Consider the following 20,163-nt stretch of genomic DNA (forward strand, 5'->3'; position numbering starts at 1 on the left):
TGGAGAAGTGTTCAGAATAGTCGAAGCTTTAGATCCAGCTATTTTGGGCCTATTTTGGAGCTGATATGGGTCCAAAACGTGGCTGTGCAAGATTTTGGGCGAATTTACCAATTTAATTTAGGATTATGTTTCCTAATTTATTTTAATTTATTTAGTTCCCTAGTCTTATTCTAAGACTATTTTTTATCAGCAGGGTTTAATGAGGGTAGTATAAATAAGCCTTTTTGGCAGACCTAGGGTTGGGAGAGAGAGAGAGAGGAGAACGCATGCAACTTTTGGAGAAAAGATTTTGGGCAAAGTTTAGAGATTTTCAGATTTTATTCTACAAGGTGTTTTCATTCTTTTTCTATTTCAATAAAGACTATGATTTTTAGTATGAATATGCGTAACTAATTCTTTTTGCTAGGGCGAGGCCATGATCCTTAGCAAGAATATGTAGTCTCTTTTTACTTTGCTTATGAATTTATGCATGTAGGTTTTGGAATGTTAATCACTGTGCTTTAAACTATCTATTTGTCTTAGTGATTCGCGACCATTAGGATATTTGGAAAAGTTATTTGATGCAATTTTGGCGGAGGATTGTCCCTAAAATTGACTAAAGCTTCTTGTGGTTAATATGTGTAACCTCTTAGGATGGACGACACGTTTTAAGGGTTATATGGTTTTTTTAAAGAAGGTTTTCATAAAACTTAATGAGTCTTGCATGTTCACATTCGATCTGAACACCACGGACGGGTTGCATGTTAGATATACGTTCTATGTTGGAGGTTCCAAGTAGGATATACTCTAGGAAAACCTAACCTTCAAAACATACATGTATGGTTCGTAAGTAATTTAGAAAAGCTACATAGGATTGCTAGGGTGACGGCAGAACCCTAGTACTTTCTCTCTTTGAATCCTAAAAATTGTTCCCCTTATTTTTCTTTAAAGTTGTGGTTTTTAAGTAATCTTTTTAATAAAATTCGTTTTTCTTAGTTTAGGTCATTTAATCACCTCTTTCAAAAGAAAAACTTTGTTTTAATTAATTAGTTGAGAATTGATTTTGCTTTGATCTCTTTAAATTAATCATTGTGGAGAACGACCTTGCTTGAGCCAATTATACTACAATAACCTTGTTTCTCTTGCAAGTATTTTAAGTGTTTTTAACCCTTTTGCAGGTGGTAATAACCTTGTTTCTCCTACCGCCTACCAATTTGGACAGCATCTGGATCCGTATCTTGTGACCATACGCAGTTCTCCGAGTTACGACATGTATGGAAATGAATCCGGAATGGGGAAACAATTGCGACGAGATACGGACGGGTGGATAAGTATGACGGGAGAGTAGTATCGTATCCTGGTCGCCGAGGAAGCGGAAGCATTAACCTAAAAGCTTGTCTTTCGCCAGAATCGATGAAAGCTCTTGAATGTGCAAACTAAAATGCTACAGATTGCGGATCATGCTATTGTTTACAATGTTCAGTTACCGTTGAATCAAATAACATGAATCTCTGATTTTGTGAAACCATACTTGATCAATTTTCTTTGTTTAAAGATGATACTGTAAATTACTCTAGTTTATAAAGAGAAATACGAACTTTGTCGCAAAGGGATCAGCACTCTCCTAGTGTTGATAAACAATTAGGCAAAGTAAATCAAACCATTAACAATCCAGGCCAAAGTTTAGCCAAATCGGTTAGAGCCGTGCTCCATCCTATGCACTCAAGTTTGAATCTTCTTCACGTGCTTTAGACGAATTCTTTGACCGTTAAAAAAAAAAAAAAAAAAAAAGCAAGATCAAACCATTAACAATGAATAAAAAGGAAGAGTTTGACAACAAAAAAAATTAAAAAATAAAAATAAAAAGGAAGAGCGATACGACTTTTCTATCTTTTCGTTTAGTAAAAGGAAACGAAGAGGAAACAGTGTACATTTATCATATAACAAAAATGGTCTCACTGAAAAGTCTTACCTACTATCAATTAGAATAATATGCCATCCACGAGTTCATGTGTTCAATTTCTCTTCGTTCAATATCGCTTGTATAGAAATTAGTTACTTGAGTTACGGACTTGTTCAATATCGCCTCCAATCTTTACATGCACTAAACAATTATATATTAAGGAGTATAAAAACCATATCAGGTAGCAACATTCTGCAATCCAAAGCAACACTAAGTGAAGAAAAATGGATTCCCCAAATGTTGAACGAATTTCAGAGTGCTTTGTCCAGCCACACCATGCTTCTAAAGAGTCAGATAAGCCCTTCTACTTGACACCAGGTGATCTTGCCATGCTCTCTGTACACCATATCCAAAAAGGACTTCTGTTTTACAAGCCTCCAAAAGCTAAACGCGATCCGAAAAACTTCACCGATTCTCTGTTGGAAGGGCTCAAGCAGTCTCTGTCCGTCGCGCTTGTTCATTTCTACCCGCTTGCAGGTCGCTTGGTTACCAAGAAATCTGAGGACCCGCCTTTGTACTTGGTGTATGTGGATTTCAACAATAGGCCTGGCGCCAAATTCATATATGCAACTCTGGACATGTCAATCTCCGACATTTTTTCACCGACTGACGTCCCGTTGGTGGTCCAATTGTTCTTCGATCATGACAGGGCAGTAAACTAGACCTGACATTTGTGTCGTGTTTCTCATGTTCATATTGTTTTCGTGTCATACCCGATAGCTTAACGGGTTATGTCGTGTAATACCCGTTAAAGTAAATAGGTAATATGACGCAACCCGAAATCAACCCGTTAATATTACCAGGTAATATGATCCGACCTATTACCTGTTAAAAAAAATATTTTTTAAATCAATAAAAATGAAAATGAAAAACATAATTTGACCAAAACAAATGTAAAAAATAATACTAAATTAGTATATATACATACTAAATTTCGGAGTTGACCCCTTCATGAAAGTTGTAAATGTGAATCGGGAACGTACGTGTGAAAAGACAGTTTTGCCCCTAGTTCGATTTCGTTACGTTTATTGTTTGTTTTGGGGTTTTGTTGGCATGTTTGGTGCCACACACACCTTCCCACACACCACAACCTTTCTCCCTGTTTCTCTGCACCTGTCCCGAGCCCCATTCCTTCCCTTTTTCTTCGAAAACGTACGGACACACACACAAGCACACTAAACCTCCACAGATCGAAGGAACTGAGTACATATTCGAGCTCGTGAGGCTCGTACGAGTCCAACCATACCATTTCCAGGTAAGAACTCCATCGTTTTCAGTTGATTTCACAATGTCCGATTTGGGGTACTATTCATGCACACGTGATTTCTCACGTTTTAGGGAAAATGAAGCTTGTAGATAGCTTGGTGAGGTCCCAAGGAGGCTCGGAGTAGTTCGTTTGAAGGAATTGGACGTCGGGATCGTTGGTTTCGAAGTTGGCCGAAGTTGGTTCGATTTTTCAGGTGAGATTTCGTGGTTTTTAACCCTTGAAAGTTGTATGGTTGTGTTCCTCTAGTTCTAGGCTTCATTTTGGTACCAAAATCGTGGAATTTGGTTGAAAAACGACGGAGATATCGAAGTTTAAAGTTTTCGTGATTTTCCGGCGCCGGCGACGTCGCCGGAGTCTCGCCGGGGAAGAAGACGGAATATTCCGTCAAGTTTAACGGAATATTCCTGACGCTGTTGACGGAATCTGTCAAAATTGACAGAATATTCCCTACGGCGTCAACTGACGCCGTCAGCGTGCCAGGCACGTGCCTGCGCGTGGCCGGCGCGTGTGGCCGTGCCTTGGCCGGCGCGTGGGGGCGCGTGCGGCGGTGGAAATTTTTTCTAAAAATTTGTGGATGTTCGTGAGGTTGAATAGATCACGTTGGTGTATTCATACACCCCATTTGAGCAATGTATGAGAAGTTATTTCAAAAGTTTGGTTATGTGCTTTAAAATTAACGTTTTTATAGTTATTTCACATATAGGTGAGACGTATCCCGAGGACGAGCATGGTCACTCGAGGCAGGGGGGCTACGACCCTTCCACTTATCAGTGAGTGAGCTTTTGGTTTTCCGTATATACCTATATACTTATATTTTCCCAGAAATTGAATCAAATACTTATTAGTTATATGCCATGCATTATATTATCGTCATTTATGCATTATTGGTTGCATTATTGGGCGTATATATTTATATACATATGCATATTTGGTGCTGTAGATGCACAGGTAAGTACCAGGTAAGTGTTATTCATGTTTACATTCAGTAGCGATTTATGATGCTTAGAGAGCTCATAACCTGCACCCCCGGTGTTAGTGCTCCCGCCCAGAGTAGGGCACAGTCCTTCACGTGTTGTTCACCTCCCGCACCACACGCTCAGCTTGGATCCAAGTTAGGTGCACAGTTTTGTCGTACAGACCACTTTAGGTGGTTCCGACTCGTAGGTGACCCACGATTATTCGCACAGCCTTCACGTGATCGTAGCACTAGAGCGTTTATATGTATTACACCCAGGCCTGTCGTACAGACCACTTTAGGTGGTTCCGACTCGTGGGCAGGTTTAGTTATTGTGATTGAGATCTGAGCTCTAGATGCAGCCGTACAGGTCACGTTAGGTGACTCCGGCTTGCCAGACTATATATTATTGATGTGATTATACCTGAGCACTTGCATTTTGTTGTGAGATTTGGCATGGCATATTCTTATGCATGATTGGCATATCTATATTTATGTACATATGTTTATTTTCTGGGAAGTATACAGGTTTTACGGCGAGGGGTTAAAATCTTGTTTTTGAAATGGTTTTCGAAAAGCTTTGTTTTTGCCCACTCACGCTTTTATTTTGCGCCCCTCCAGGTTCTAGTTGTTCAGTTGGTTTGGTGGTTTCCCAGAGGGCTTTCCCGGCATTTCTGACAGACGATCACCAGCATAGGTCCACCTTCGGGTGTACTGTGTAGCGTCATTTTAGTTTGGACTGCTTTAGGCTTTCTGCTCTGAAATTGTGTCTCACTTTCGCTAGCACTTATTACTTTTACCTTATGTATGCTAGTTTTTATTTATTCGTACTTCTCCTATTACTGTTTTATTAGCTTCCGCACTGTGCACATGGTTACGTCACACTTCTACAATAATTATTATTAATTTTATTAATTTTGCACTCAAATAAAAAAACACCATTCATGAGATTTGGAGGGTTTAAAAATCTAAACGACCATGTAACCATCGTCTAAACGTTGAGGATGCAATTATGAACGTTTATTATGCTTTCATATCTTTCATACTTATACATTAATGATTATGAATTTTGTTTATTTTGAACTCCCTTAAAAATACTATTCATGAGAGTTTGTATGGTTTTAAAAATTCACACGATCATATACCCATCCTCAAAGCATAGAGGATGCGACTAAAAGCGTTTGCATATTTTTTTCATATTTTTCGCACATGTAAATTAATTATTATAATTTTTTTAATGTGTTTGGTATTTTTAAATTACTTGATATTTTTATTTTTAATGTGTTTTATGATTTTTAATCTTAATCTTTGCCTATAATAAACTATAAAAATAAATAAATAAAGCTTCAATTTTAAAATTTATATAGAATAATAGTTAATAAACAATATATACATATTCATTATATCTATTGTATTTTATAGTAAGTTTTTTTTAGGAGTTTAAAAAATTAAAATCATCAAAATAACTTTTTTCTTATTGTGTTGAAATAGGTTACTCACGTGTCACTCTCGTATAAACCTGTTAATGACCCGTTATTAACGGGTTATTATCGTATGATCCGATTAATTGTCGTGTTGATCTGAAATCCGTTATTTTCGTGTCATGTTAATGGGTTGGGTAAGAAATTGCCAAGTCTACAGTAAACCATGACAGGCACACCATGTCTTTGCTGACGATTCAGGTCACGGAACTTGTGGATGGAATCTTCATAGGGCCTTCCATGAATCACTGCCTTGGTGATGGAACCTCGTTCTGGCATTTCTTCAACATTTGCTCTGAAATCTTTCAAGCACAAGCAGAAGGAGGTGACAGTGATTTTGTAGCCAACATCTCGCGCCCACCTGTTCTCGAGCGCTGGTTTCCGGATAGTCATGGTCCAATCATCAACCTACGTTTCAAACACTTAGATGAGTTCATTGGCAGATTTGAAGCTCCCCCTCTCAGGGAGAGAATGTTTCACTTCTCCTCGGAATCCATAGCCAAACTTACAGCAAAGGCCAATGCAGAGTCCAAGACCACAAAAATTTCTTCCTTCCAGTCCTTATCTGCCCTTCTCTGGCGCTCCATTACTCGTGCGCGTTGTCCATCATCGGATCAAGGAACCAGCTGCAGGCATAATCTAATTTTACGATAACATCCTCAAAATTTCTTCTTTCGTTTAACTGATATTTTGCTTGATAACCACCATTAACACGGATATTCAATACCTTGTACAGGTTGGCTGCGAATAATAGAGCAAGAATAAACCCACCATTATCTGGAGATTATTTTGGGAATTCAATTTACCCCGTTAAATCAGAAACTGTTGCAGCAGGTGAGTTGCTTGAACATGGGCTTGGATGGGCGGCGTGGAAGTTGCACGAGGCGGTGGTTAACCACAATGACAGGGTGATACGAGAGCTTCTTGATGCGTGGCTGAAGTCTCCTGCTGTGTACCAAGTGAGCTATTTTGATGCATTCAGTACTATGATGGGGAGTTCACCAAGATTCAACATGTATGGAAATGAATTTGGAATGCGAAAAGCGATAGCACTTCGAAGTGGATACGCAACCAAGTTTAGTGGCAAAGTGTCATCGTATGAAGGACGCGAAGAAGGGAAGCGTAGACTTGGAGGTGTGTCTTCCACCTGAAGCAATGAGTGCTCTTGAATGTGACAAGGAGTTCATGGAAGCCGCCTCCGTATCGTAGTATTAGTTATATGGCTTGTTCATCTGCAAAATTTGTGTGCTGCAAATTAAGGATCATGCCATGTCAACAATTTTAAAGCAGAGTTACACAATAGCATGACTATGCTTATTTCAAAAGCGGAGAAATGAGAAACAAATGTGATAAAAGCATATTTCATGAATAAATGCTCATTTCAAAAACACTAGAAAACATTGTCCACGCGTTGCTGCGGGATTAAGAATCATATGAAAAATTATGTTTCAAAGGTATAAAAGACTGTTACAAAAGATTAAATATAGGAAAAGATATTATTTAGTAGGGTGTAACCTTTTTTTGCCACGGATAAAAAGAGGTCTTCTTGTTACATCCCACATCGTCCAGGAAAGTGGATCATATAAGCCTTATATGTATATTCTCATCTCTACCTAGCACGAGGCTTTTTGGGAGCCTACTGGCTTCGGGTTCTGTAGGAACTCCGAATTTAAGCGAGTTCGCGCGAGAGTAATCCTAGGATGGGTGACCCCCTAAGAAACAAAACCGTGAGGGTGTGGTATGGTATGGTAGAATCGAGCCCGAAATATGATGAGGGCTCAGACCGGGATGTGACACTTTTGATTTTTATTTTTTTTATTTTTTTATTTTTTTCTGAGACATTGTAGTTGCCTCATCATCGGTCTCATCTTCAAGAAAGAGGGTTACATTGTACCTGTGTTTAAATGTAATTTAGAATGTTAAATATCAAATAAAGTAAAAATAACTTGCAATTTGCATAAAAAAAAACTTCAAATTATCCATAAAAAAAGAGTAAAACTTCCTGCAATTTGGCCTCCACATAAAAGAAAGATTAATGAAGGATGTGTACAGTCAAACTCACAATTTAATAACAAAAGTTAAGTAATAAGTTTAATATGTTAACTTATTCATCACTTTACAAATGATGTAAACGTTCATAATTGATTTTATGACTGAAAAAATAATTTAAGAACTTTTTTTCTGGTGATGGACGCCCTCTCTCACAATCCATGCTCATCTTTTGTTTCTCTCTCTCTTTCTTTTTCCCCTTTTCTACCCTTTTTTTTTTTTTTTTTTGCATGTTCCAGATTTTTGTTTTTTTAATTATTTGTGGGTTGAAAGCTAGGCATGCATCATTGCTGCCAGTTGTGGATAAGGTAAGGTTTTTTTAATTATTTTTTGTTGGAAAGGCATGTACCATTGCTGCCAGGTGTGGATTAGGTAAGAAAAAAACGCTGGAATCGAAGAGGGAGTCAGAATGAAAAAAAAGATACACAGGAGGACCAACACGTGCACATAAGGGGTAAATTAGTAAATGTACTGCACAACGGAAGGAAAAAGGTTGAAGATGCCCGTCAAACCAAGGAACCCTATGTAGGGGTATTAACGGAATTTTACTATGCTGTTAAATTAAGTGGGCAATAAGAGCTGCAAAAAGGGGGGGCATTTACTTCTTTACACTGTGCTTAGGAACATTGTTTTTTCCATTGCGCTTTAGTATATATAATTTGAACAAGTGCTTATTTCGAAACATTTGAATAAGGTGTAAACGGAGAATAAAACCATTTTCGCAATAAAGTTTAGACATAATTACCTAAATTGTCTTTATATTAGTCCATATGCATCAACATCTACATCAATGATGGAGGATACAACATACATATGTAAACTGCCTCTTATTACTAAAGTCTGGTAGTATTTATTTTTACTTAGAAGTGAGAGGTCTTAGAGCAGTTCCACCCCTAAAAAATGCGTCAGCATCCAGCGCATTAATCCACTCAGTGAACAGTGATAGACCTCAATAAACAGTAATATGCCAAATGCATCTCCACCTCTAAAACTAAATAGCCTAGTCAATTTTATTAAAATATTATTAATTTTTATTGTAAAATAATAATTTGACTTTTATTTTCTAACTTGGTTTCTCTCTCTGTTTCTTTCTCTTTCTCGCTCGGCTTAGTCTCTCAGTCTCTTTCTCCCTTGTCCGACTGCTGCATCTGCATTGTACATGCCTCTACCTCAAGGTCAAGTTAAGAAATTGCACCTTCCTGTTCGAATTGGGATTAGGGTTTGGGATTTCGAATTCAAAATCAAAGGTAAAGTTAAGGATTATGATTTTGAAAGCTTAGAAATTGTGGGCAAAGGAGATTGTGCATATCTAATTGAGCACGATCATAGACCAATTGTCTGGAACCCAGAAGAAAATTTAAAGAATTAAACTTTGATTTGATTTATTTCTTTACCGGCGGGAGGTTGAAGGTTGTGGGAAGAGCTCCGGCTAGTTTAAAATCAGGTGCTTGGTGGTGAACACCCCCACGGTCAACACCGTTGCAGCCACCAAGCACAGGATTGCTCATGTTAGATGGTTCGACTTTTGGGTCTGTCGATTCTAGGTCGGTCTCTTGCTTGGTGTGGACTGGGTGCCAGCCTATTAGGTTAGGGTGGAGCAAATTGAAGGGAAGCCGATCTGTTTTTCAGCCTGGGTGCCGGCCTAAGAGCAGCGGTGGAACTACTCTTAAGTTTGAATCTCGTGAATGGCGAATTCGATACCAAATTAGACTGCTCATTGTGTGGCTTAGCCGAACTATCCTCCCCTTAGTGTAAAAATATCGATGTACTAAAAAAAACATACACATGTAAATTGGTAGTGGTACCTTAGGGTTTAGGAGTATACATTGTTTCGTTCGACCAATTGATTCATAGTTGGATCCATCAAAACGAATAAAATGTGTTGCACCCGAGCTCATGCTTTTGATTTTTCCTTCCTTAGTATCGCTTGTATAAAAAAATAACTTGTGGGATGTACTTGCTATTTAAATTGTGACCGAGTCATCTGATCTTTACATATGCTAATCAGCCAAATTGAAACAATATTGTGTGTGATTTTTTTCTTCATAAAATGAGTTCCAAAATGTCAAAACAATATTAGACTCCCTTATCTACCGTTCTTTGGCAGGCCATTACTCGTGCGCTGTCTACCACCGGATCAAGGAACCAGCTGCAGGCATTCTCAATTTCTCATTGATCTAGAAGATAAGCTACTCCAAGATTATTATTCTCTCTTAAATTAGGGCGCAAGTTTTTGGGAACAAAATCCAGAGTTTCTTGGCTTAAAGACGGCAGCAAAAACACCAAAGTTTTTCATTTGTCAACTCTTAATAGAAGGAGGAAAAACAGTTTTAAGACTTAAAAAGATGGTTGTGGTGTATGGAAGAAGGGTCAAGGGCTCTGGTGGTTGATTATTTCAAAGATGGAGTAGGATTCTCTCCCTTCCTATTCCCATCCCCTTCCCTCCCCTACCCTTTCCTACTCTCACAAATTGCATTTTGTCTTATTCTGGCTATTAAAAAATTAACACAAAATGTTAACGTGACTTAACTATGATCGTTCAAATAGGTGGGGAGGGCAAGAGAGGGAGACTAGGAGGGGAGATAATTCGTTCACTGATAGAAGTTGTAATCAGGAACTTACCAAATATGTATAGGCTTGTAATTTCCTTTTTTTTTTATTTTTTATTTTGGTCATTCTAGTCTAACAACGATTTCTTCCATCACTTAATACTACAGTCTAGTGATACTCTTTCATTTGTAAGTGAGAGGTCTTAGGTTTGAATCTTGCCAAAAGGCGAATTTGAACAACATTTTTGTTAACTCATTGTAAGGTTAAACCCACTCATTCTCCTTAATTTAGATAATATCGTTTGTTAAAAAAAAAAAAAAAAAAATTCTGCCAGGTTTGTAATTCTTCCCTTGATCATCTTTCACATTTTCTCTCTACTTTTGCTACTATTTGGACTTGGAGAGAGAGTCATTTTCCTCCTCATCTTCATTGGATTTTAAAACTGAATGTGGATGGTGCCTTGGCTAGTCCAATGGGCTGAGCTTGGGGAGTTGTACTAGGGTTTGAACATGGCTAAAACAAGAAATTTTCTCATCTGATTACTATGGTGTTGCTAAAGCGAGATTAATTGTTTCTTAGTTTGCCTATCTCTCTCCTTCTCCCGTGTAACTTGTGGAGTAAAAAATAATTTCAAAAATTCTAGAGGTGACACGTGGATTTTTACACAACAAGGATAAAATTGCCCTTACTAAATGGACAGGTGATAAGATTAAAAGCACACCACAAAGTAGCACACAAATATCCTATTAATTTTACTTATTAACACTAAGATTTGTCAATTGTAACATATGAAAATAAAGGTCTCTCCCGCAGAAGATTGTTTTATCTAACTACTTAAAATGTCACAAAATCTAGGCCGCTGTCTGTACTGGCCAGCCATCGAAAAATAATTATTAGACCGACTTACACTTATCTAAAGTCTATGAAATTTTATATGCAAATACTAGACACATAGAGCTACACTCACACAAATTTTTGGGATTTTTGGAGTTGATTTGCTATTTAAATTAAATCGAACAAAAACAGGACAAAAACAGATTTTAAGTAGTTCACAAATTAAGAAAAACGAGTTAGGGGAATTGCTATCCACCACCAAATAAACATGCAAACATGTTATGTTTCATTCAAATTCCTTTTATTTCCAGATGAAGATGCTCAAGTTGGTTCAATGTTAGAACTCAACCTATTACTCTTTCTTATGTAGTATGTTAAGAGAATGACATTTTTCAACTTAACTTTGTCCCTAACATGCAATATAGAATGACTTTTTCATAGATTTAACAAGTAGAAATCATTAAGAACGAAAAGAGTTTGAGTCATCACAAGGCATCAGTAAGTACTGGTGTTGTCTTACTTATCCTAGAAATTGTTTCACATGTTAATCGCAATTAACAAGTACTACTCTAGAACATATGTATGTCCTCATTTGACAAGGGCAGGCACACACATATTCATAGCATTAGAATTTTAGATATGCTTACTAAGTATGCATCCATAGAAAACACATAAAGAATTCATCAATGAGACAAGTAGTGAACCAATTTTCATCCATTCATAAAAGTAATTCAAACAAAATGTCATAACAAACTTGAAATCATATTCGAGGCTTCAAACAGCCTCTAACTACTAAAAATTTAGTTACACAATCCTTAAATTAAAACAAAAGATAGACATGAGTTTGAGAAGATAGAACCGAAAGAAATCGACTGAGGCCTCTTTCCTTTCTTCCTTCCCTAACACTACTTTTAAACCAATTCTTGCTGCATCAGTTTCTTCTCCTTAACTCACCCACTAATAGCCATTTAGTGATGACAATAAGTGAGAGGAAATGGTAAAACAATTGTAACTCCTTGGGTAGCCTTTATGCCAATTACTCCCTCTTTATCCTCATCTTTAATTCCATTCCCTTTTATATTTAAATAAGTGTCAGCTGGTTTGTTCTTGATTGCATCAGTTTTGGCTGCTAGATTTATTGGATTTATTGCTTTCAATGCTTTCTTGTCAGTTACAAACTGCTCAGCCTCTTAGGAACCTTTTAGTATTAAAATAGTCATAACTTCTTCTAGAAAAATGATATTAACAATCCGTGAAATGCTCCAGAAAATAGACATCCGTAGCTTTCCAAGCATATAAGGCGCATTCTCTAATTCATTCTGAGCTGTCCGCAACTTGCTTCCAAAGTCAGCTGACCTGCACAGGCAGTTTTGACGAATTTGTTACTTAAGATCCCACTTGTGCTATTTTTCTTTTTTTTGCTTGACAAATCCTACAAAACACAAAAACAAAGTAAATAGCTCAAAAATATGAGGAACTAACTAAGAAAAGACAAGTGAATTTGATGTAAAATTTATATAAATATGAGCTTATCAGCAGGCTCCTCATATACTTCTAAACGCAGTTCACACATCTGAAGGTTCCTACAGTTGAATAGGACTGCTCACAGCTCATCTGCCCTTGGTGAGGAAAGTCAAAGCATTAAAATTAAGGATTAATTACCCAAATCCTATATTTAATACATTTTCAATTAAAGATTGACTTTATTCAAGTAAATAATCCCTATTTAAATCAATTAATGATATTTACTCTATTATCTTAAGATATTATTTTCTGTTTAATATCTTGAGAACATTTCTCCATAAACCTTGACGAATGGGATGCCGCCATGTGTAGGGTAAAATTCTAACACTATGGCCGGCCCTCTCCCCCTATATATATACCTAATTCTACGAAAATTCGGTAGGCTTTTACAACCCTAAAAACCCTAAACACTTACTATTTTCAGAGAAATTAACTTAGGCATCGGAGATGTTGGCCTAACCCCCCCCCCCCCCCCCCCCCAATTCAAAGGATGAGGCTTAGATCTTTGATTTAAAGGTGTTGATTGTTTTGTAAATGCATTTTTGTCAAAGTTAGAGACTATAGAAATTTGCATCGATATAACCGAAAAAAAACCCTAAACAATTCAGCCAATAAAGAATATATATCATTAATATTTGTGCTCGTTTTGATTCCTTCCACCAATCTGTTCAAACTTGGAGGCTTGGGCAATCAAAGCCAAATTTTCACAATTAAAGTTAGCGGCAAACGGCAAGTATTTGGCGTTTTGAGATCAGGACAAAGGCTGAAAAGTTGTGTTCTTTAAGCACATAGAAAAATTAAAAGAAATCTTAGCACTTAGCAGAAAGCCATATGCACAAAACAATTATAAAATTCAGGATCTAACCTGCAATGCCTCCAAATAAACGAGAGCTTAACATAAGTAGTACATCATGTGTTATTACATAAATACTACAAAATTTTATTTTTTATATTAATAATTTTTAACTTAAAAATTTCATCCCTTATATAAAAATTATATAATACGCACAACTCCATATTACTTCACAAATCTCTCCAAATAAACCCTTCACCAAGTCTGCCATCACTCTATACAAAAAGCCAGAGCAATTACCCATCCAATTGGTTATTGAAGAAGATGAACTCTCAAAGCGTCAAACACATATCAGAGTGTTTTATCAATCCACACCAAGTCTCAGAGGAATCACAGCAACCATTGTACTTGGCCCCCACCGACATCGCCATGCTCTCTGCCCACTATATCCAGAAAGGCCTCCTCTTTGCCAAACCACCGGAAGCCATGGATAGCCGCCACAAGGCGGAGTTCGTCAATTCTCTTTTGGACAAGCTCAAGCACTCTCTCTACCTCGCCCTTGTTCATTTTTACCCGCTCGCCGGCCGCCTCGCGACGAAGAAAGAAGAAAGCCCACCTCTGTATTTGGTTTATGTAGACAACAGCAACAGCCCCGGAGCCAGATTCATCTATGCAACTCTGGATGTGTCGGTTTCGGATATTCTTTCGCCAACTGACGTGCCCTTGGTGGTTCAGTCGTTTTTCGATCACGACAGAGCTGTTAACAACGACGGCCACACGGCGTCATTGCTGACGGTTCAGGTGACGGAGCTTGTGGACGGCATATTCATAGGGCTGTCCATGAATCACTGCCTTGGTGATGGGACTTCTTTCTGGCATTTCTTCAACACTTGGTCCGAGCTCTTTCAGGCAATAACACAAGGAGTGCATGACAATACCATCGTCCCCGGAATCTCCAGTCCGCCGGTCCTCAAGCGGTGGTTTCCGGACGGTCACGGGCCAATCATCAGCCTCCCTTACACAAACCCAGATGAGTTCATCGGCAGATTCGAAGCTCCCGAACTCAGAGAGAGAATGTTCCACTTCTCCTCAGAATCCATAGCCAAACTCAAAGCAAAGGCCAACTCAGAGTCCAACGCCACCAAAATCTCATCTTTCCAGTCCCTCTCCGCCCTTCTATGGCGGTCCATCACCAGTGCACGGCGTCTTCCTCCCAATCAGTCAACCAGATGCAGGTATCCTCCAAAACTTCGAACAATCCTCGAAATTTCCAATTCTTACAATGCGTTTCACATTAGATTTCCATATTTCTGTTTTTAGGTTGGCTGCGAATAACAGAGCAAGACTAGACCCGCCATTGTCCGGAGACTACTTCGGGAACTCGATTCACCCGATCACCTCGGAAGCCGTGGCAGCCGGTGAACTCCTCCAACACGGCCTCGGGTGGGCGGCGTGGAAGCTACACGAGGCGGTGGTGAAGCTCGACGACAGGGAGATACGAGGATTCGTTGACGCCTGGCTGCAGTCTCCGACGGTGTACCTAATCGGCCAGTTTTTCGACCCGTACATGGTGATGATGGGCAGCTCGCCGAGGTTCAACATGTACGGCAACGAATTCGGAATGGGAAAGGCGGTGGCGCTGCGGAGCGGGTACGCAAATAAATTTGGCGGGAAAGTTTCATCGTATGAAGGAAGGGAAAGGGGAAGCATAGACTTGGAGGTTTGTCTTCCTCCTGACACAATGAGTGCTCTTGAATGTGATGAGGAGTTCATGGAATTTGCATCTGTACCACAATATTACTGATCACGTTCAGCACCATTCGCTCCGCACTGCATTCCTTAATTGGTTGCATTTCTCTGCTTTGTCTTACAGCGCATGGGGTTGAGCTGCTCGCATAACTTCAGACTTCTCCTTGGTTAGTACTAAGTAACTGCGTTACGGATACCTGCGGTTATTTATTCAATAAAACTTAATGATTCCTGTTAACCGCTTAATGATTCCGGTTATTGTCAAATATTTAAAAATTAAGCACTTGGTTGGAGAGAATTAGAAGATTTTTTTTAAGATTATGAGGGAGTGGGAATAGATGAGATATGGGATGGAGTTAGATACTGGGCAACTTTTTTAGCATCGGTTTCGACTGTGTTTAGGGATTATTGTCGATCTTATCATTGATTCATGTGTTTGCAGCTGTAAAATGTGTTTTGGGGGTCAAATTTTGTTTAGCTTATGAAATCTTAATTGTCGAACTAAGAAGGCTCACAACACACCACTCCATTACAAAATTGGATGGAAAAAAAAATGTGAGAAATATAGAGTGAGCATGCATGCCAAGTAATATCCACATGAACTAAAAGATGAGAAACTCTTTAAAGGAAAAGATGAGAAACTCTTGATAATATATCAACTCCATAACACATTACTACATTACTGCAGCTTAGCAGAAGGAAATATATCAAAAACCATGAAATTTTTTTGTTAGTAACACGAATTGTTTGATCTCAAAACACTAATTTTGTTTGATCTCTTCGTGTTGCTTCGTGGTGCGTCCATGGCTGCCATATCATTCCCACCCTACATTCAAAGACTTTCCAAACAACACCAACAAAAAAAACCAAAATTCCATTGGAACAAAGACTTTCTAAAATTTTTACAATTATAGATTCGTTCGTTTATATATGTTTTGCTCAAAATAACGTTTTGATGAATCGTCAAATCACATTCATTTATCATGTATCGTACGTTTAATAATTATTGTAAATTTTTTTATTTAAAATTGAATTTAAATAGTACCCAATAAAAATTAATTGCATGATATATAATAAACGAATATAATTAAAAAATCCTCAAAATCGTTTCAAAGAAAATCCGAGGAGGATCCTCTCTCGAATGAATTTCGCTTTCTAAAATATTTGTTCTATCCTACCTTGCTGGAGGTTTGACCGGCACGTGCCCGTCGTGCCAAATATGTCACACCTCGTACAACCTCGACCAACAATTTAACTTACAAAATTGTTCGGGTTTTGGAAATTTCAATGTCATTTTGTTTGCTATTTTCGGTGTGCATTTATGTCACCGAACCCAATATCGTACCCAACAGAACCGTTGACTTTTCGCTTTGACCATGCCACCCGCCACCCCCACGACATGTCGTTTTACATTCAACATCCACGTAATCCGAATAAACCCACAGCGTCATCTGAAAGGCTGGAATGCGCGGGAGCACGTACAGCTCAGCCGCACCGGATCGCCACGATGGAAAGCTTCAGGGGTACGCTATTTCGTTTACTCCATAAACCCCCGAGTCCCCGTTTGGTAAACCCCTCTTCTCGCAGTCGAAAACCTCCGCAGCTCGAATCGGAAATTCCGGAAAAACCCTAGAACAAGCTGACGATCTCCATTTACGCATGGGAGATCCTAAAGCGACGTCGTTGCTTTCGCTGCCCCCCGGTTGCCGATTCTACCCCTCGGAGGAGCAGCTCCTCTGCCACTACCTCCCCAACAAGAACGCCGCCGAGGCGGGGAAATCGGGCGGGTACGATTTGATCAGGGAGCTCGATTTGTACGGCCACGATCCGTTAGAGCTGCCGGAGAGAGCGTGTTACTCGTACGGCCACGGAGGGAGGAAGAGGCACTGGTTCTGCTACACGGTTAGGGTTTTGAAGGAGAGGAAGCGAAGGGCGGGTATTGGCGGAGGCAAGGGCGGGTTAGGGACGTGGTGGGCCGTGGAGGGAAGGTGGTTCTGGGGAGGAGGTCGCGCTTTGTGTTTTATTTGGGGAATTCGCCAAACGACGCCGTAAGGACTGATTGGGTTCTCTATCAGTATGCTCAGGTTGATCATGTTAAGGTAATTTTCGTACACTGTCGATTTTTCGCATTTCGGTTTGGATGAAGGGGCATTGCCTTATTAGGGTTTGAAGTTCTTGTAGAATTGTCTTATTAGGGTTTGAAATTCTTGTAGAATTCATGTAATATTTTTTCTTGTTTTGTATAATTTGGTTGTTGTTGTTGTTGTTGTATCAATGTCATATTTATGCGTGATTCCGGTTAATTAGGAAAAGGGGCATTATTCCTTTTTTATTTCTTTGGTTCAATTGCTGAATATTTGAGTTGGACGAATAATTTTCCATATCTATTGAGCTGTTGAGAATTTTGAATTTTGTTTGGCGAGTAGATAGTTATCGGAAATGTCTCATTAGAACCCAATAGGCTGTGTAAGCATAGACGAATTTTTTTTTTTTTACTCGGTGAGACATGAGTAGAAATGTAGGCTTTGACACTCTCTTTTGCAAATTTATTCTTCATGACGTTCAACCATGGTCTAGCTCTCTAGCCGATTAAGCATTGTGCGTTATGCCATACGATTGATACTCCCCTTAGTCATTACTGCACGGTGCTAAATATAATGGCATGTGTGCACATGAGTAACATGTCGTATGTCTGTTCATGTGCAGGCTGCTTTTGTCCTTTGCCGTATTTTGATGAGATCTCGTAGTGGAAATAGAATATCAGATCATGGTTTAAGTTCTTATGCTGAAGAAAGTGCTTGCACTGTTCGTCACATTGGAATTCAGCATGATGGATTTCATACTCCCAGTAGTAGTGAAAATGAAGTGCATGGTGACACTTCTGTGCCTAGGAAAAATGAGATGTCAAAGTATCCGAGGCTGGACCCTGAGCTAGATGATCGAGTCATGACAAGGCCTGTTTCTATATCAAGAATTCAGTCTAATGAACAGGTAAATGCACCTTAAACAAATTCTTGTGCTACTACTGTTAGTGCTACTTTCATCATTCACATGCTTGATATACTATACTATTTAAAAACGACAGAGTCTTACATAGCTGTTCAATAGAATTCATTTTTCAATTGTTGATATATTCTACCTTTTTCAATAATTTACTTTGTTTTTCATTCTGCCACATCAATGGTACTATGCATTATTTTTTAGAATCTAAAGGACATCTTGTGAAGTTCGTTACCTTGATAAACTGGTTTAAAATTATTGTTTTCTGTTGGGACACTTATTCTAAGCGTGTCTTTCATTAGCATCAGAAATTTTCTGATGCTCTTTTTGTGATAGTTTTGCACTTTGCAGTCAGAAATATCCATATGCTTCCAAACAGATGAAAACAGTAAAAACCTATAGATGGAGTCTTGACAATCTCCAAAATCTCATTTTGCCATCCTTAGAAATTTCCCATTTGTTATTTTATGCACTTCGTGTCTCAAAATTATTGAATTAGTCAGAGTCTGAAGTTTTCTAGACACATGTGGCTTTTGAAAATTTCTGATGCTGGTGTAATACTAGTGTACTATTGATTCCATTACGTCTTGTTACATTACATGGTTCGTCTGATCCTGTTTTAAATTATAATTTTTTCTGCTAAATTACAGGTGCCAGCATCTGTGCTCGGTGGTAGGAATCCAATATTGCTTGATAATTTGGCTGCCAAGCACTTACATTCCATTATGGAGGGTGATTTTATAGAGTTGGATGATCTCATCGATTGAGCATCCAATATAAATGGTAAAGCAACTGGATCGTTCTTATTAGAGGGAGTCTCTGGATCTCAAAGAGGTGGAATCAACCTAAATTTTCAGACTAAATTACTGAGATGCTAAATTTTCACTTGAAGCAAACTGTGCATACGCTCTGTTTAAATGCACAGCAGAGGACGAGAAGGGTTTAAGTACTGAAAACCCTTTAAGAAACATTAAGGGATAAAGTATACTGTTGATTACGAAGTGGAGAGAGATGAATGGCGGGCACCAACACCTGTAAAGGTAATAGTTACATAAATCATTCAACGTATTGTATTTCAGTTCATGCCAAGAAATATTCATTTGCTTTCTTTTGGGGACGCAGATTTGCTCTGTGCCTAAAAAGGGGCAAGGGCTTCACTGGAGCAAGAAAGACTAATACGTCTGATGATGGTAAATCCGATATCGAATCTATTAGTATCAGCCGCTTCAGCCGGATTTCAATCCTGCTGCCTTATATCTACATTTGGATACTTTGAACTTTTGGAAAGGTTATGTTTTTCCGTTGCCTAGCGCCTCCCTTAGCAAGGCCTATTTTACTGTCTGATTCTGTTTTTCATCTCTTTTCATATTCCAAAGATTTGATAGAAAACATTTCTGGGTTTTAAGTAATTTCGACATAAAGATGATGACATTCATTTGATAATATGTTTGTAATTCCATGATGAATAGCTGTGGGAAATCAGCTTTGATTATTCGTTATACAACTTCTTATCATGTCACATTTTCTGGAAATGCTCTGATTCGTATATAGGTTTCTTTGTTATCGTATCGTGACCTCCCGTCATCTTGCAGAAGGTTATGTTCATTGTTGATACGCTTGTTCGTCGTCTTCATCTTCTTCACCTTTCTATGTCTGTAAAGTCGTCCTGGTTTTATTCTAGTGTCTTTGCTGTTAGCTTTGGGCTGTACCTGTTTCTTTAGCTGTTCGGCCTCATTTGTGGCTTCCTTTGGGCTTTGTGATGAAATCTTTTTTAGACACCCTTAAAGAAGCAAAAATATCTGTTGGATATTATTACGAGAGTTTTAATGAAAACCCTGCGGTACTATTCATTTAACGAAAAATCACATTTTTACATTAAAAAGTCAATTCTAAAACTATTCATTTTACCCTTTATTTTGGTCTTATCGTAAAATTCAAAGTTTTTAAGCTATTTTTATTAGTTTTTCTTATTATTAACTAGTTTAATTCGTGTCCCTGGTTTGATTAAAATTGTTTTCT

The 20,163-nt window shown here is 38.4% G+C and overlaps 1 protein-coding gene and 2 pseudogenes across 1 annotated transcript; all 3 read left to right on the forward strand.

Moving 5' to 3' along the window:
• The first annotated feature begins 1,470 nt into the window (after positions 1-1,470).
• Positions 1,471-7,184, forward strand: LOC103955127 (annotated as a pseudogene).
• A 6,426-nt stretch (positions 7,185-13,610) lies between these two features.
• LOC125475597 (uncharacterized acetyltransferase At3g50280-like) lies at positions 13,611-15,424 on the forward strand. Its single transcript, XM_048580570.1, has 2 exons — positions 13,611-14,630; positions 14,716-15,424. Exons 1-2 carry the CDS (start codon positions 13,720-13,722, stop codon positions 15,197-15,199), a joined length of 1,395 nt encoding a protein of 464 aa, XP_048436527.1. The 5' UTR covers positions 13,611-13,719; the 3' UTR covers positions 15,200-15,424.
• Positions 15,425-16,528: 1,104 nt separating this feature from the next.
• On the forward strand, positions 16,529-19,663 carry LOC125475479 (annotated as a pseudogene).
• Positions 19,664-20,163: the final 500 nt, after the last annotated feature.

This window comes from the organism of the source record quoted next, unplaced genomic scaffold (genome assembly GCF_019419815.1).
Source record: "Pyrus x bretschneideri cultivar Hongxiangsu unplaced genomic scaffold, Pyrus_bretschneideri_v1 Contig15, whole genome shotgun sequence".
Taxonomy (NCBI): Eukaryota; Viridiplantae; Streptophyta; class Magnoliopsida; order Rosales; family Rosaceae; genus Pyrus; species Pyrus x bretschneideri.

Coding starts and splice junctions, on each gene's coding strand:
- LOC125475597 (XM_048580570.1), top strand. CDS start 13,720: ATGAACTCTCAAAGCGTCAAACACATATCAGAGTGTTTTATCAATCCA. Junction 14,631..14,715: donor AATCAGTCAACCAGATGCAG/GTATCCTCCAAA, acceptor TTCTGTTTTTAG/GTTGGCTGCGAATAACAGAG.